The sequence below is a fragment of the Podarcis melisellensis genome, assembly GCF_964234715.1.
Source record: "Podarcis melisellensis genome assembly, chromosome: 1".
NCBI lineage: Eukaryota > Metazoa > Chordata > Lepidosauria > Squamata > Lacertidae > Podarcis > Podarcis melisellensis.
Genome location: NC_138528.1, coordinates 113,813,322 through 113,832,193, shown reverse-complemented (window position 1 = coordinate 113,832,193; position 18,872 = coordinate 113,813,322). Strand labels below are relative to the sequence as shown.

The window sequence follows — 18,872 nt, the reverse complement described above, 5'->3', positions numbered from 1 at the left end:
AAAAGCAGCACGCCGCTAATTTACATATTGCAATCTCAATTCCGTTTTCTCTGTCAAATGGGATTTTGTGCCTGCTCCATGACAGAACTGGCAACCACCTTTCTGTGTTCTAAATATGATTATTAATGGCTTGCTTGGTAGGGAGGGAAGACAAAGCTGTAAGGAATAAGCTGTCTGTGTAACCTTACATGTTATGAAATTTTAGTATTCCTTGGTTTCCTAGCTGTATCTTCAGTGGTGTGATGATGCTACAGTCCAGGAGGTGAGTGATTCTGCAACATTTATCTTAATTAAATTTTAATGAGAAAACACTTTTGCTCACAATTGCAAGTCCCTACTCATAAATGAAACATAGAGGTTTATACCACTAATGATACCATATTTTTTTCACTTTAATTTTGCTTGCATACACATTTTGGGGGGAGCTCTATGTCATTACTGGATACACTGGTTTCAAAGTGAAAATGTTTTTAATATAATTTTAAAAGCTTTTTTTTTTTTAGCTGCAAGTTATAAATAATTGCATAAAATGGTGTATGAAAGCAGTGTCGTGGCAAGAAAAACCATAGCATCTTTTTTTCTTTGTAAAAGTGACATTTCTTTTCCACTTTAAAGATTACCCATTCAAGATATGGATCTCCTTATCCTTGGCCCTTGAATCGTATTCTGGCCTATCAGAAACAATGGGAAGTCCGACGTAAAATGAAAGCTATTGGCTGGGGCAGCAAGTCGCTTGATCAGGTCAGTCGGTCCTGCGCCAAACCTGAATGGGTCATATAGTAATGAAATATTTAAAAACAAGGCTTCAAGGACGTGTTGGTTTCTTAGTACATGTGCACACACATACACATATGCAATCCATAATCTTAGAGCAGTTGCCACATGATTAAATAAATTTTGTCAATAAATCGTATGAGTTTCAGGCTGCAACCCTAAACAGAATTCTTGCGAAATAAGCCGGATTTGAGCACAGTGGGTCTTAACCTCTGAGAGACCTGCATTAGCTCCCAGTACATTTCCTAGCACAATTCAAAGTGTTGGTGCTGACCTTTAAAGCCCTAAACTGCCTCGGTCCAGTATACCTGAAGGAGCGTCTCCACCCCCATCGTTCAGCCCAGACACTGAGGTCCAGCTCCGAGGGCCTTCTGGCGGTTCCCTCGCTGCGAGGTTACAGGGAACCAGGCAGAGGGCCTTCTCGGTAGTAGCGCCTGCCCTGTGGAACGCCCTCCCACCAGATGTGAAGGAAATAAATAACTATCTGACTTTTAGAAGATACCTGAAGCCAGCCCTGTTTAGGGAAGTTTTTAATGTTTGATATTTTATTGTGGGTTTTTTTTTCTGTTGGGAGTTGCCCAGAGTGGCTGGGGAAACCCAGCCAGATGGACGGGGTATAAATAAATTATTATTATTATTATTATTATTAATAATAATAATAATAATAATAATAATAATAATAATTTATTAATTTATTATTATTTATAATAATTTATTAATTTATTATTAATTATAATAATTTATTAATTTATTATTAATTATAATAATTTATTAAGCATGCGCAGGATAGCGCTGCTTGGTCAGCTGATATACATCTGCATGTATATGAAATGGTTGGGTTGAATCCAGAGGAGCTTCCTCTTCTAGATCCGTCCTAATTGTTCTTAAGAAGGAAGCTTCTTCTGTGCTTGCAAAAAGAAAAAAGAACAGAAAGGCCACTCATTGGAAATAGAGGTCCCATCTGAAGCACATGGCTTCTCCCAAAAAATCCTGCAAAGGAAATGGCATTGTCCATGGGGATTCCCATGGTGATGTCCTCCGTATCCTCCCCACGGCGTGTTTCAGCTGAATTAGGAATTTTGCCTGTTTCCCCTATTTTAATAATTAAAAGCCGCCTAAAGAGCTAGCATAAAAATGTGGTTGGAGAGAGACCTGCTCATGAAGTTCTTCAGTGTGTGCAACCGGGATCTTTTCTTTCTGGTGGCAGAAGTTGATCAACTGCTGCTCCCCTCCGGACTGAAGAGGTTCGGAGAGGGGAGGGCATCAAAACTAGAACTGGAAAGTCCCAATGTGCAGAGATGTGACCCTGTGCATCTTGGTTAAAGACTAGCTACAGCTATAGAAACGTGCCAATTGTATTAGTCGTTCCTGTTCGTTCTATTGTTTCTTTGGTTTGGTTTTTTTTAATTTTACAAAAGCAGTGTATGCTGAGAAATCCCCAAGAGCTGCTTCATGTTGCACATGCAGTGTTTGTACCAGAATAAAAAGCGATTCCCTTCCCTGAACCACGTTGGGCACAAAAACGAATCTCTGCATACCTGAAGCTGTTTTGCGTTTCACTTCAGCTTCCACCTGCAACGCTCTTCTATTTGAAGTCCAAATTACTCCGGTATCTACAATCTGTTCTAACCACACAGCTAGTTTTGTATGGTCCTGTAGCCACCTGGCAAAAAAATAAAAATTGCATTCTGCTTTCTGTTTATGTTTGCCATTTTAGGTGCTAGAAGACGTAGATCAGTGTTGCCAAGCCCTTTCTCAAAGGCTTGGAACGCAGCAGTATTTCTTCAATAAGAAGTAAGTTGCTTTCATATTTATATTAAGGAGTTTTTAGTCGTTGACGGTTGTGGAGTGCTTCTTGAGCCTAGGAAGGCAATCCCTCTCCCCTCCAAAAAAACCTGCACCTCCTTTCCCAAATGAATGGATGTGTGGAGTCTGTTCTGCCACGTCTTTCCCATCTTTCCCCCCACCCCACCCTCTCTTATCTGAGCCACATCCAAGGGCAAGCCAGGCGTTGTTTGCACTGCTGGAACTAGGACTGTGCTTAGGCTGGGGAAAAGACTTTCTTACCCTATAGCTCGGTGGCAGCCAGCATGGTGACCCTTCAGATGTACAGCTCTCATCATCTTGTATTTGCTCTTCTGACTGGGGCTGAGGGCAGCTGGTAGTCCAACAACATCTAAAGCAGGCTTCCTCAACCTCGGCCCTCCAGATGTTTTGAGACTACAATTGCCATCCTCCTAGCTAGGGATCATGGGAGTTGTAGGCCAAAAACATCTGAAGGGTTGAGGTTGAGGAAGCCTGATCTAAAGGGTGCCATAGTTTATCAGCCCAACACTGGCAGTGTTTACTGCAGATAGCCCCCGCAAGCCACAAAAGGAAGCTCTGCTGTATAGCTCTGCGGTATGTACGGCTAGTTTAATTTGAGCCCTGCTACTCCCTGGCTTTAGGGACGTGGGTGGTGCTGTGGGTTAAACCACATAACCTAGGACTTGCTGATCAGAGGGTCGGTGGTTCGAATCCCCACGACGGGGTGAGCTCCCGTCGCTCGGTCCCTGCTCCTGCCAACCTAGCAGTTCGAAAGCACGTCAAAGTGGAAGTAGATAAATAGGTACCACTCCGGCGGGAAGGTAAACGGTGTTTCCGTGCGCTGCTCTGGTTCGCCAGAAGCGGCTTAGTCATGCTGACCACATGACCCGGAAGCTGTACGCTGGCTCCCTCAGCCAATAAAGCGAGATGAGTGCCGCAACCCCAGAATCAGCCATGATTGGACCTAATTGTTAGGGGTCCCTTTACCTTTACTTTTACTCCCTGGCTGGGCTTAGGATTGCTCTGCCCATACATTGGTAGGTTTGAAGTTCAAATATTGCTTTCGAGAATGGTACAGCCGCCTTTTAAAATGCAAAAATGATTCCAGTACTAGGAAGCCCAAGTTACATTGATGATAAAATGTGACGTGTGTGGAGTAATCCCGGAGTGGATGTGCTGTTGCCACTGCTTCCGTTATTTCCTACGCTGTGGAATTGCTTTGACAACCAAGCAAAGAGTAGAAATGGGTTCATATTTTTATTTTGTGGATGCCAGAGGAACCAGGAGAGGTAGTAGACAACATAGGAAAATGTCTTCTACCAAGTCAGATCACTGGTCCATAGAGCTCAGGACTGGTGGCACTGATTTCTAGTGGTTCTCCATGGTTTGGGGCAGGAGAAATTTCCACCCCTACCTTGAAACACCAAGCGCTGGACGTGGGGATCTTTGAATGCAAAGTATATACACTACTACTGAGCAATCACCCTTCCCTGAGGGTTGTTGTTATGAATCCCCTCCCTGATGGTGTCTGGTAGAATTTTGTCCTTTAAAATGACAGTTCAGCACACTCTGTGGTCTATATGTGGAGCTTCTACTGACGCTTAGTATGAAATGCAATGGTTTATTTGTCTCTTTTCAGAATATTGTTTTCCCCTTTACTCCTAGGCCAACTGAATTAGATGCTTTGGTGTTTGGGCACCTGTTTACAATCCTTACTACCCAGCTGATCAGTGACGAACTATCGGAGAAAGTGAAAGGCTACAGCAACCTCATTGCATTTTGCAGAAGAATAGAGCAGCACTACTTTGAGGGGCGTGACAAAGACAGCTTGGCAACTGTTCCGTCTCCGACGTTGAGGCAGTCATTGATGACCTGAATGTTCTTTGGTGGCATAAATTTGGCAAACGGATCTTTGATTTGTGCATTGTTTAAAAGAGACTAGTAACGGCTTTGGAAAATGGGATGCACTGCACACCTTCTGTTTGAAAACTGCCCAAACTGTTGTAGCCCAAGAGTATGTCCTTGTGACTAATTCTACAAACACACATTACGATGAAATAATTAAGAGTGGGATTTGTAATATTAGCCTGCATGCTGTTTTAACGTAACTCTAAAGTGTCCTTGAAAAACAACGTTGTATCAGAATTCAACAATAAAATTTATGACAACTCTGCAAAAACCTTTCTGTAATCTTTCCTTTTGCATTCTCTTGGGGTCTTCAGATTCTTACTGCAATTTTCATTTTATTCTGTAGAGTTAAAAGTTGAATACATGATTCAGATTCGCCCAGAATAAAATATTTGGGCTTCTATATCTAACCAGTCATCATTAAGAAGGATTAAGAAGAAATTTCTTACAGGCCAGATTTAATAAACACCCTAGCCTCATCTCTTCTCCTCCATGGCTTGAAGTACCATGAAAGTTTCTGCTCTGCCTTATTTTTTGTATATTTCTGTAAATAAGCACAGTATGCAAATAAGAGTTTGCTAACCTTTCCTCTAAATCTTGTTTATTACATGCTGGGTTTAGCTGATCATTTAGGCTTTGCCCTGCTTCAGGATTATTAGATTAAAAACAAACAAACTCTCAAAAACTTAATCAAAATAGAACCATCAAATCCCATTCAGAGCACTGTCTTCCTTGCCTCATTTTTGCCCTTCTCAGATTGATAAACCCAGCTAACTCAGCTTTGTCACTCAAAATCAAAGGTGTTTTCCGTGGGTTTTTAAAAAAAGTGCTCAGATTTGAGTTCTTCATAGAAAAATAATTATTCAAATATGGAACAACCACCATAGGTTCTTGCCTGTGCTTCCCGTGTCCAGTTGATTTTATTCTTTATGTAACATGGTGGCTCTCTTTGTTGTTATTTTTCTTGTGTTGGTGTTGTTCAGATGTGTTTCTTGTTTGAATCACCAGTAATCTCTTGGATGCCAATTTGCAGCAGAAAATGACTGCATGTCTTGTTCAGCAGCACCCCATCAACCTTTTAACTTCTTCTTAAAGTCTGACACTATGCATTAACTCGGTTTGGAAATGTCTTTCAGATTAGAAATCCCAGCTATCTAGAAACGATTTAGCAAGAGAATACTGATCTATTATAAGCAAATAAAGCATGCACAAATCTATTTGAGCCACTCAGACTGCACTTAAGGATATGGAGATGAGTGAATTATGTTGCAAACTCAATAACTAAAGGAAGATGAGCTGCAAGGCTGTAAGACTATTGCAGATAAATATTTTTTTGTAAACTAAGCTGTCTTCTTCTCAGTCCCCCGTATCACCCCATTTTCCGTTGCTCTAATTGAGTTATCAGAACACTCCATTTGAATTAGGTTAAGAATCAGGAACGCTTGTTCAAAGGATATAGGACTAAGTACTTCCTACGCTCTTTTAATTCGGAGGAAGTGGCATTCCAATAACTAATGCAATCATGTTGCCTTGAGTGTATGCCTTGTTTAAAAAGCTTAGCATTTCGAAGTTTGGAAAATTAATTTTGAAAGCTAATCAAACTGCCGTATAACGAAGTTCGGAAGCGCCATTGAATTGCAGTGTATTCTTACAGCAGCAAGGAATGGAAGCTGTGCACACTTCATACCACTGATAGTTAGAATTGTAATCTTTAATCAGTGTAATTAATCCATTAAAGGTTTAGGCTGCAGTTTAGACCAACAATTGATTAATCAGGTTGTTACTTGCACTGCAGGAAAGGCTTCCCGTACTCTGCTGCCCAACATGCCCCCCCGGCACTTGCTAATACCCCTTCCCTTACATGTGAAAAGGATCTAGGAGTCTTGGTTGACCACAAACTTGACATGAGCCAACAGTGTGACGCGGCAGCTAAAAAAGCCAATGCAATTCTGGGCTGCATCAATAGGAGTATAGCATCTAGATCAAGGGAAGTAATAGTGCCACTGTATTCTGCTCTGGTCAGACCTCACCTGGAGTACTGTGTCCAGTTCTGGGCACCACAGTTCAAGAAGGACACTGACAAACTGGAACGTGTCCAGAGGAGGGCAACCAAAATGGTCAAAGGCCTGGAAACGATGCCCTATGAGGAACGGCTAAGGGAGCTGGGCATGTTTAGCCTGGAGAAGAGGAGGTTAAGGGGTGATATGATAGCCATGTTCAAATATATAAAAGGATGTCACATAGAGGAGGGTGAAAGGTTGTTTTCTGCTGCTCCAGAGAAGCAGACACGGAGCAATGGATCCAAACTACAAGAAAGAAGATTCCACCTAAACATTAGGAAGAACTTCCTGACAGTAAGAGCTGTTCGACAATGGAATTTGCTGCCAAGGAGTGGGGTGGAGTCTCCTTCTTTGGAGGTCTTTAAGCAGAGGCTTGACAACATATGTCAGGAGTGCTCTGATGGTGTTTCCTGCTTGGCAGGGGGTTGGACTCGATGGCCCTTGTGTTCTCTTCCAACTCTATGATTCTATGACTCTATGATTCCCCGTCCCCAGCTTGTCCATGTTCCTGTGAACATTGGGGAAAAGGCCTGCATGGACTTCATTCCTTTCCTTGAAGACTTGCCTGATTCCTAAAGCAGTGTCCCCATGTGGGAGACTGCTCCCCTCACTTGAGGACAATACTTGTGCTCCGTCCTGGTTCCCTTGGCAGCTTAAATTGTGCTGAGGAAGGGGTGGAAGTAGGCTACTCGACGGTGTCATGGGCTGGTTGGATGTAGATGAATGATGAGAGGAACTAGCTGGGGAACCAGTAAGGGAAGAAGGCTCACGGAGTCAGGGGAACGGTGGTGGGGTGACAAGTGGTCAGAGGGAGAAGATGGGGAAGAGGAGCTGTTGGAAGCTGAATTTGGGACAGAGTGTGGAGGAGAGTCGTCCAGAGTTAGAAACTGAAGCAGGTGAGCAGGAGGAAGGAGGCCAATAGGCAGAGATGAGTTAGGCTGGTGAAGAGTCACAGGCGTCTCCCTGTCCTGTTGCAACCAGCTTCCCTCCCCACATCTCCCAGAACCAGAAGAGGGCTGAATAGGGTGGAGCAGTGGCAGGCTACACACAGGTACAGTCTCCGATTGCTTGGAAAAAAGCCCTGGAGTGGAATTAGAGGAGGAGGCGGGGCAATTGCAAAGCAGTGCGATGGTCAGTGGTCTACCCTGCTCAAATTCAGTGTTCTGCACCCGTTGCATACTTCTTGAAAATACCTCCAGAAGTAACCCTATACAGAACCAATTCACTTATCTGGTATGAGCGTATACAATGTCCATGAGTGATATTCAACTAAGATTTACTTGGAGTAAAATTGAAGAAATTAGTGTGCATGAGTAAGTTAGGTCCATTAATTTCATCAATATTATCTATTTATTATCTCATTGCATAAAATTTCTATAACACTTGATTGTTGTTGTGTTTTAAAAAAAACCCCACAGTTTACAGAAAGAGTAAAACAATATAATTATTGGTAAAAATAGTTACAAACAACAGTTTTAAACACCCCAAAAATTAAAATCAGCAATAAACTAAAAATAGATTGAAAGATACACCAACATTCTAGATATCTGGATAGACCTGTCTAAACAAAAATATTTTTAGCAGGCACCAAATAGAATAATAATAATTAATTTATACCCCACCCATCTGGCTGGGTTTCCCCAGCCACTCTGGGCAGCTTCCAACAAAATATTAAAATACAGTGTACAGAGTACAGTGAAGGAGGCCGTCTGATGTCAACAGACAGGGAGTTCTAAGAGGTAATATAAAAAACTCATGTCTACATTACAATATATGTTGAATTTATGTTTTGTGGTACAGCGGAACAGCTTAATTTAAAGGCTTTCTTAGGCTCCCTTTGGGTCTATTCCTCTGATTTAGCTGAAACATTCTTCTTTGAACTAGCATTTGGCAACCAGCCTGGAGATAATGGGGATCTCATTTCAGATACTCTGAAAAGGTTTCTGTACTGGTACAAGGTCCTGGAGTCATTCTTGCCTCTTCCCTCCTTCAGTTTGACCCTTTTGTGTCCTTCTGCATGGACATTGCTGGAGCATGTCAAGTGAAGCTCTTTGATCCATGCTGACTTCGTAGTTTGTAAACTGCTTAGAGGTTCATTTACAATCAAGCGGTGTGTGCGTTTGATTTGGATAAGTTTTTAGCATTTTAATTTTTGTATGTTTTAAAGCAGGCACAGGCAAACTCGGCCCTCCAGATGTTTTGGGACCACAACTTCCATCATCCTAGCCAACAGGACCAGTGGTCAGGGGTGATGGGAATTGTAATCTCAAAACATCTGGAGGGCCGAGTTTGCCTGTGCCTGTTTTAAAGTATGGTTGCGAATTTTTCTTACTGAAAAATTCAATAAGAAAGCTTTGAGGTTTTCTACAGCCCAACAACATGTAGATTTTTTTGAAAAAAATAAACATGCATAGATAGAGTAAAATAAATGTTACAGTCATCACATGGAGGAAAAAATCCTGTTGTTTAGAGGTTGCTCTGAAGCAGGCTTCCTCAACCTCAGTCGTCCAGATGTTTTTGGCCTACAACTCCCATGATGCCTAGCTAGCAGGACCAGTGGTCAGGGATGATGGGAATTGTAGTCTCAAAACATCTGGAGGGCCGAGGTTGAGGAAGCCTGTTCTGAAGTTTGCATGAATAAGCCAGAGTGGCAAACTCAGCATGGTAGGGACAAGAAATGCTGGTAGGCAGAATGCAGGTTGTCTCAACTTCTGATAAAGAAGGAGGGATGGTGGTGCGAGAGAGTAAAGTTTAGCATGGGAAGATGGAATGGCAATCCTGAACTCTTCCCTTGCTTAAACTACATCTACCTAGATCAGGCATAGGCAAACTTGGCCCTCCAGATGTTTTGGGACTACAACTCCCATCATCCCTAGCTAGCAGGACCAGTGGTCAGGGATGATGGAAATTGTAGTCCCAATACATCTGGAGGGCCAACTTTGCCTATGCCTGACCTAGATCCTTTTTCTCCTAATGCAGCTTTGAGGTCTTAGGCAAAACCTTTAAGCTAGAAAAAAGCATTTTTGGCTGGGGGGTGGGGTGGGAGGAGAAAGAGAGAACAGGCATTGTTTTCCCCCTTTCTGTCCATCCTCTGCTTTATAGGAATTAGGCATGGTCCTCATTCTAGCCCATGGGATGTGTCTCCATCATGGCTACTTTGCTGCATAGACATCACCTAAAGGAAACACTTGCATGGGTACCAGTTCCCTTGGTAGCAAATTGCATCATGATTAATAGTTAATTAGGGGGCATCTGAGCAACTTGCCTTGAATAGATGGATGTTGTCTTGAAAGCAATGAATGGGCCTCTAAGCATGTTAATGATAATTAAGTATTTGCATATTACTTATTCCAAAGGGCTTCATAACCATTCTGCCGGTTGTCAAGAAAGCAACTATGCTTAGGGCCCAAGCCGTAACCTATGTCAGCATCAGAGTCAACTTCTGCTGCAGTTTGGGCTTTTTTCAATTGCTCTGGTGCTGTTCTATTTACATATGTATCTATCCATCTTTACAGGATGCATGCGCAAAGAAAAATCCTGATAGATGTGTGCCAGTATTCCTGTTCACAGGCAAATATACTTGGGAGCAGTGCACTGCTAAAGCAACACTCTTGCACCTTCCTGAGTGTTGTGTATTCAGTGGTCTGTGTTTGCTTGAGTCTGGAATAAGGATTCTGAGCCCCTGTGCTCTGATTTGATACATGATATCCAATCACAGAACATTTCAGGATTTGGGCCTCTGCCATTGGCCCTTAAACTTGTGAGTTATGATTTGCAGCTTGGAAGTTTAGACAGCCAATCACGTTGGGAGTGGGAGTAGCCCAGGCCTTCAGAAATGTATATAAGCAGTTGCTTTGTCCCTGTTGTCCAGTTCTGTTAGTTCAATAAAGCTTCTTGTTGTTATCACTGTGTCTTGCCTCATGGGAACCCACCTACACTGCACTGAGTACATCTCTGCTGCCACTATGGCTTAAATGGCAGACCCACCTACTTACGAGAAAAAGGGGAGAAACGTGTCACTTGCATTCCAAAGGCAAGTTTGGGTGGGAAATTCTCCGGTAAAGAATGGGGTTTTGTTTTTTTGAACAGATGCCTTGAGACACATGGCCACTGTATATGTGTGGAGAGACAAAATGTCCTCATAGGTTTTAGGCTACTTAAGCTAAATAAAAGGCTGTGGGCCTGCAATAGAACAGATCGTTTTATTCTGACACACAAAAGAGCAGTTTCGATAAGAGCTGAAATATTTTAGGATTTCTATGTGGTTATCAAAAATACCCTGCCTGTCTGTCCCAGCAATGTGACCCCTCAAGTGGATGGTACAAAACTTAAGATAAAATGCTATAAAATCAAAATACATAATATTAAAAGGAGTTTAGTAGAAGCTGCTACAAGTGGCAAGAGCACATACAAAACTCATGTATCAAAGCCCAAATTCATGATGCAACTCTACTGCTTGTGGGCATCCAGTGTTAGCCACTGTGAGACAGAATGGTGGACAAGATGGGCTTTTGGCCTGATGGGAATTGAAATTCAACAATCTCTGAAGGGCCATAGGTTTTCCACCAGTTGGTAGGGAAACTACTGCAGCACTACAGCTGGATTTGCTTGGTGGGTTACATCTGTGCAATACAGCTGGGTTTTTTAACCTGATTCCAAAGATTCAAAGAACATTATTTTATTCATTCCTCCTTACTATCACTGAAGAGTTGCTTTAAAAGTTGACCTGCCAACCCATACCAACACGCTACTGGAATGTCTTAAATCGGCAATGAATAGCCCACAGTTGCCAGACAGTCTTCTCTTACTGTTGAGTTTTGGCCAACATTCAAGCTACAGTAAGGAAACCTACAAAAAGGAAGTTTATGCAGGTTTGTGTCAGAACACAACATCTAATAAGACATTAAAAAAAACGTTTTTGTGTTTGGAAAGCCAGTAGGTAAATCACTTGATCGGAACCAGATTGATTTCCCTCCCCCCATCTCCCCTTGGTTGTCCTTCCACTTTAAAAAGTTGTGCATCACACTGGATTAATCTTCCTTTTCTCCTTATAGCGTTAAGGGTGTTTTAAGAGGCGCCAGACAACCCCTGGTGCCCTTTGCTACCTTTCCCTTCAAATTCATTCATCCTGGGTTTCAAATTGCTGTTTTGCTGCACTAAATCTCATCTCGCTGCCAATCCACCCACATACACACGCAGGCCGTATGCACACACATGCGCAGCCGCACACTAATTCCAGCGGGTCAAAATCTGACCTTGATTGGAAGAAAATCTATCGAGTCAAATATTCACAGCAGAACGCTTCTGCCTGGCTACATGTCAGAAGCCATCTTGCTACAAATGCTTCACACACCTTGGAGTGCAGCTTGTGGAACTGATGAGGTGAAGAGTACTGCACAGCATTCCTGCGCTGGTAATCACAGGCCTGAAGAAACACATACATCATCTGCCACATGGGCTGGCGTTTCAAGTTGGGGGGGGGGGAATTGTAAAAAAAACCTTCACATTGTGTAAAGCGTTGGACAAATGATGGCCATATGCATGTTTGTCTCTACACAGATGGCTCTTCAGCCTTGGCCTGGTGGGAGGGGAAGGAAGGAAGGCAAAAAAAAAAAAGGCTGAGCTAGGCTTTCAAGGGAGAGGCAGCTTCGTAGTGGTGACACAGTGTATGTCCTTTGCAAAATAATAATAATAATGGAGGAGAAGGTGACATAAATTATTTTGCAAATTGGTTGTCGTACGCAGGCCATTGTCCTTGCAATAATCCGCACCGCTCTGTCAACTTAAGGTATGAACTTTGCCACGACCATTTTGTATCAAGCTTTCACCTGGGCTGGTTTTAAGTATTTGTTCTTCTGAGAACCAGTGAAACACCTATCTGAGTGTATTATCTTTAGTCAAAATACCACTTGCTGTGCATTGCTGAAACTTGGAGGTGATTCATCACACACACACACACACACACACACACACACACACACACACCATAACTACACCTTAAGCACACACTACCTCAGAGGAATCTGCTGCATTTAAAGGCGTGTCTATACAGCCAATCTCAAGCTGGTTTGAAAACTGCTTAATTGTCATGGCTTACAACAATGGGAAATTAGCTCTGCCCAAGGCATGATGGATTGGATTGGATTTGGATTGATCTTTATTACGGCCATTGGCCCATCATACGACAGTTTCCCATACCACCATAATGTACTTGAACCTCCAAATTTAAAACCGCCAAAACTTACAAAAAAACAGACAAGAACCAAAGCAAAACAAAAACAAAAGACCAACATCATACATTACAACAAATTTGTAACATAAACATCGCCCTCTGCTCATAAATTAATAGAAGACATCAATGGTGATATCACCTAATTACATCCTAAAACATAGATCATGGTTTAAAGGGATTATCCGAGCCACACAGGAGTCCGTTTCTCTTCTTTAGGGATAGGACGCTGATCAAGAATCTGGCAACCATGAGTGATCTTAGGGGGTCATCATCATTTAATAGATATCTCAGTTTGGCTTCAGTCGTATCATCGGCAATTCCCTGAAGATATTGAGCAAGAAACTTGCTCCTGGCCGATAAGTGAAAAGCACAATCAAGAATTATGTGATGCAACGATTCCGGTGCCCCACAATTACAATCACATAAGAGCGATATCTGTCCATTGGAGAATCTATTTCTCAGCACGTTCGATGGGAAGGTGTTGAATCTTGCCTTTACAAAGGCATATCTATGAGCCGAAGAAGTTAAGGAATTCAAATAGTTTGGGAGCCTTAAGAGGGGTAATAAACCAAGGTTTAGAGGTGAGCAGGTACCATTGCCCAAGACCATTTTCTGCTGCAAGTCCATCTCCTCTAGTTTACAGGTTACTGTTCTTTTAGCTGGAACTATGTCCTGCTCTAGTAATTTGTATGGGGAGATTCCCATTGCCGTAATTAGGCATGATGGAGAACAGCAACAACCAGCAAAAGATAGACGTAGCATTTTACAAGGACAGGAAGAAACATCACAGACAGAATAATTGCCACACACAGGAAGAATATGTGCCCCATCTGTGGTTTTATAAATAATTTAATGTGTCAATACGAATGAAAGTTACTAATATTGCAGTTGTTGCATAAGGGATTGTAATCTTGACCGGACTGTAACTGAAATTAATAAGATTTTGGAATGCAGAAATAAAGAAAATAATCAAACCATCAATTCTAGCATGCAGGGGGCCACCTAAATTATATAATTTGGTATCTGAATGGTATCTAATTGTATTAGAATTTGGCATTGTTATAATGAAGCTATTATTGTAATTGAAAACTAATAAAATTATTAATTGTCACGGCTCTCTTTCAGAAAGGATTTTGGAGGTTGTAATTGCATGAAAGCACCAAGGCTTTCTAACCAGGTTCCCAACCACCTTCACATAGCCTTCTGAAAAGAAACCAGTTTCAACGTGTTTTTATAGCATAGGTGCTAGCAGAAGAACAGAATTCAAGTGTTCTGGATCAGACTAATGTTTCATCTAGTACAGCATCCTGTTCTCACAGTGACTGACCAGAGATGCGTGGGAGAAGCCTGCAAGCTGGACAGGAGTGCAACACCACTCTGCCCACCTATTATTCCCAGTAACAGTTATTTAGAGGCATAATGTGTCATGTATAGTTGTTTAATTGCACATTGAAATGGAAAATGGCTCTGTGTGTGTATTGCTAAAGGGAACATGGAGAATTCAATTGAAGCTAAGTAAGAGCTCTCTGAGTACCTAATGGGTTGATAATTAACTGTTGATATATCTCTGCTGCTCTCTCATATGGTGTTTAACTTTAGATCACATGAGAGGGGTATTCAGTTGCAAATCTCCATTTTGAGAGAGTAGTCTTTGTTCTCAATCAGCTGGAGATCTGCTAATGAGTCTCTTCAGGAGAAAACAGCCTTAGGCTAATGGAGGCTGGAATGGGGGAGAGACCGAGTTTTGATTTTAGTTCTGGATGTTATTTTATATTTTTAAGATGCTGAGCATGTGCTTGGACATGACATTATACAACTATTTGGATGTAACATTATTTGTTTTTGTGACTGAATAAAGTTCTGTTAGTAAAGTGTTAGAACCATATTTATGGACTGGACAATTTTTATTCCAAGAGGAGCCAGTTTTTATTCATCCTATTCCTTCAAGCTGCACAGTATTAATATCTGCAATCCAATGCCTCTGACAGTGAAGGTAAAACATGTGCCCACAGCATGCTTTCTTTTTTTGAGACTGATGCATATTATTCAATATGCCTACATATTTCTCAAGGCCAGAGAAAAGTGAAGATGTTTTTAGTGTTCTTTAGCTATCCTCAATGATGATGTTTAAGCATTAGAAGGTGCTGTGTTATGGTACGGTGTCTGGAGGCAGTTTTGGGATGGATGAGGGTAAACATCCCAAGTTAGACCCCAAGTCATATGGAAAACCACAAGGATTGGGAAAGCTGGATGAAGGTGGACAATTTGTACTGGATGTGGCTGCACTCTCTCAGAAGAATCAGGTACACAGCAGTGTTAATGGGGGCTCACGCGTTGTTGGTGGCAGTGAAGTGATGCAGAACTTTTTCCACAGTGAAAAATTGTCTGTTTCATAATTTCATAAATAATGATAACTCCAAATGCAATATTAGGGAAGCCTGACAGTTTGAAAGTTGTAATTATCCCCCACCCCAAGTGATTATGGCTAGCAAGTAAAAGAGAAAATGCATTTATGTAATGGAGTTGGATTTGTAAGTTGGGGATCTAGAAGAAAAAAAAATGACATCTCAGCAATTTTCAATACGTTTAAACAAATTTAAACACTAGTAGGAGAAGTACAGATATTGCCTTGAAAGGCTTCCAATAAAAAATTCTGCATAATGTCACACGACATTAAGGGCATGTTAATCCCTGCCCCCAAAATATTTCTGATCACATAATTTCTGGCGTACTAGGACAGAATGCTAACACTGCATACTTTTTTTTAAGCTTTCAAAATACAAGTAAAATAAACATTCTACGTTTGTCACTCTCTAGGGGGCATCAGAAAAATTCTGATGCAAGATGAACATTTACTGATGCAAATCAGCACATGCAGATTAACCTAATTTGCATAAAATACTCTACCGCACTGTTCCCAGTACCCATCAATTGGATCTTTGTTGACGAAGGCCTCTGATGCAGATCTTAAACTAATATGAATGGTACAATCCCCTACATGTCTAAGTTGGAAGAAAGCACCTTGAGTTCAGCGAGAATTACTCCCATGTAATGAAGCCCCAACCAATGTCATTATGTCAGACAGCTGCTTTTTACTTTCCTAAAAATAACCCTCTTTATTTTTTGTCATGTCATTCAACAGAAACTAGGTGGTTTTTATTCATTTTTACCGCTTGTTTCTCATGCAATGATGGTGCTCCCGATTTCTGGCACAAAACCCTCATTTGTATACAAAATACCAGTGTAAATTTATATATATATATATATATATATATATATATATATATATATATATATATATATATACCTTGCCCCCCATCTCACCCTACCCCGGTAAATGGCAGAGGCTACTGTCATTACTCCACCCCTCTGGTCAGGCCACACCTGGGTTTAAAGAGGCTGTAGTGTTCATTTTTAATCTTCTGGCTGGTTGTGACACAGTAATATGGAAAGTTCTTACTGCTCTCCTTATGCCTGTGTTTATGCAGTTTATATTTTATATTTTAGATGTTGTAAGCTGCTGTGGCAAAATGCACACACACACACACACACACACAAAGTGGCATCTTCAAGAGAGTAGAGTAGCTATCATGAAATGATGATCTAGGAAAGAACAGTCCTTACACTGTAGTCAAGGAACAGGCAAACATGCATTCCATTTTGTTTGTGTGGAAATTACCTGCAGTTTCTGGTCAGCAGAGAAGAATCTCATCTTTTTTGGCAGACCTTAAACTGGAAGGGTTTTTATAGTGTTTGTTTCTTTGAAAGAGCACCGTCTTTTGTTTCGGGCAGTCATTATTACCATTGCCACTTTATATCCTCCTGATAAGTGCAGGCACTAAACCAGATAAATGCCTTGCATGCAAATTAAGTGCGCAAGCCACCGAACCTTGCACACGACCAGAAATGCTTCAATAATATTCGTACTAATAATGAAGCTCTGTCCAGGGGAGGGGAGACTTTAGTAGTAATAGCTATTTTAAACCTCAGAGATTTCTAAAAATGCAAGGGGGGTGGGGTGGGAATTAATGAGTACTAAGCGAAGAATCAGCTGCTTAGCTTTGTCCCTGCAGATCATGAATTAGTAGAAAATTACATGGTGTAGAACACGGTTTATAGACAAAACATACCTCTTTTTGTTCAAATGGTAAACCTAACCAAAGAAGGGAAATTAAAAATGCAATCATTGTAGAGCTGGAGTGAGGAAAGTCCAGCACACAGGCCTGGCATGAGTTCCAGTTTGGCCCTCAAAGTTATTCCCCACAAACCATGCCCACCTGCCCCACATTTGACATCATACGTGAAATCAGGTGTGGGGCACGTAAGGACATAGAATCATAGGATTGTTTTGTTGGAATGGATTCCAAGAGTTTGGGTTCAAAGAGTCCATCCATATGAAGAAACAATCAGGAGCTTAAAGAGGGTTCCTAATTGTATTTTGTCAAATCATTATCCAAGATGTCCTGTATTGAAAATATTTCCCCAATATTCCTTCAGCATTTTATACCTGCCTATGGCATACAGAAAAGCCAATGGAGTTATGGCTAGTTCTTTTGAAGCAAGCAGGACCAGAACTTGACAATACTGTCAAATGCACTGGTTGTGTCCATGGTTGTTTTCACATTTTGTCACCTAGAAGGAAAACTGGGCACATATGCAGGGCCAGATTTAGGTTTGATGAGGCCCTAAGCTATTGAATGTAATGGGACCCTTTATATGTCCAGCTGTCCTTTGTCAACAACAAATTGTCGCTGTTTTTTGTATTAAATATATGCTATATCAGGCACCCCCAAACTCGGCCCTCCAGATGTTTTGGGACTACAATTCCCATCATCCCTGACCCCTGGTCCTGTTAGCTAGGGATGATGGGAGTTGTAGTCCCAAAACATCTGGAGGGCTGAGTTTGGGGATGTCTGTGCTATATGGTAACTGACGAACCTAATAGGTATCTAAAGTCATTTGCACATAACAAAATATGTATTTTATCAAAGTAATTGTTGAAATGAAATAGAATTAAGAAGAAGTATATTAATAGTGATTTTTTTTTGGAGGGGGGGGGCAAGAGAGTGGGGCTATATCTTGTTTAGCTTATACGTAAATCCAGCACTGCACATATGCCAGAGATCTCTAAATCGCAACCGCTGAATCCCATTCAAGTTGCAGTGGATTCTGGGGCTTGTTCTACACTTAGGCCTCATGGGGCAGTGCCATTTCACACCAGCACTCCTTGTGTGAAATGAAAGTGTGGAACACACCCAAAATTCCTGTTATACAATGCAGAGGAACAATGGGACTGGTAACAAACTGTCTCATTGAGGAATCCTGATACTTCCACATATGTGGTTCACAAGAAGATAGTCTTTAATGTGTGGCAATTTTTAATAGGGCTAGTTAATATTTGATATTTCTCATGAAATGTGGTTTCATTTCCTGGTGAATTTGAATGAAAGAACACGTTAGGTGTATGTAACGGGCTCCAACCTGTATCTATATTCTGCTTTCTTTGTGAGTTGTTTTGTGCTCTCTCAACTTTGATTTGCAATTTGGATTCTGAGTGGCTCCATAGGAAACAAAGCTCTGCATCCTCCTTACGTTATAATGGGCAATCTAAAAATGGCTAGAACATTTCCCTCTTGGCAAAAGTGAATGAAATTTACAGGCATAGGAACCCCTCCAGTGAGAATTATGCCTGCCGACAAATTGCAGACAAACAGGTCCAGGAGATTTTTGTGGGGGAAGTTAAAAGGGATTAACTATTTTTCATAGAATTTTATGATGGCGTGGGTGGTCTCATGCTCTTTCTTACCTTAATATACAGATAGGTAGCCGTGTTGGTCGGCCATAGTCAAAACAATTTTTTTTTTCTTCCAGTAGCACCTTAAAGACCAACTAAGTTAGTTCTTGGTATGAGCTTTCGTGTGCATGCACACTTCTTTAGATACACGAAGAAGTATCTGAAGAAGTGTGCATGCACACGAAAGCTCATACCAAGAACTAACTTAGTTGGTCTTTAAGGTGCTACTGGAAGAAAATTTTTTTTTGTTTTACCTTAATATAATTAGAGGTGGCCAAGTGGAGCATCATACTGCTTC

At 41.4% G+C, this 18,872-nt stretch overlaps 1 protein-coding gene across 1 annotated transcript in view; it reads left to right on the top strand.

Moving 5' to 3' along the window:
- Positions 1–4,759, top strand: part of MTX2 (metaxin 2) — a 38,964-nt gene extending 34,205 nt beyond the window's left edge. The window contains exons 7-10 of the mRNA XM_081898958.1: positions 224–262; positions 616–741; positions 2,492–2,568; positions 4,246–4,759. Of these exons, the coding sequence (XP_081755084.1) occupies positions 224–262; positions 616–741; positions 2,492–2,568; positions 4,246–4,456 (453 nt within the window). The 3' untranslated portion in view covers positions 4,457–4,759. The remainder of the gene's footprint in view (positions 1–223; positions 263–615; positions 742–2,491; positions 2,569–4,245) is intronic.
- The last annotated feature ends 14,113 nt before the right edge of the window (positions 4,760–18,872 follow it).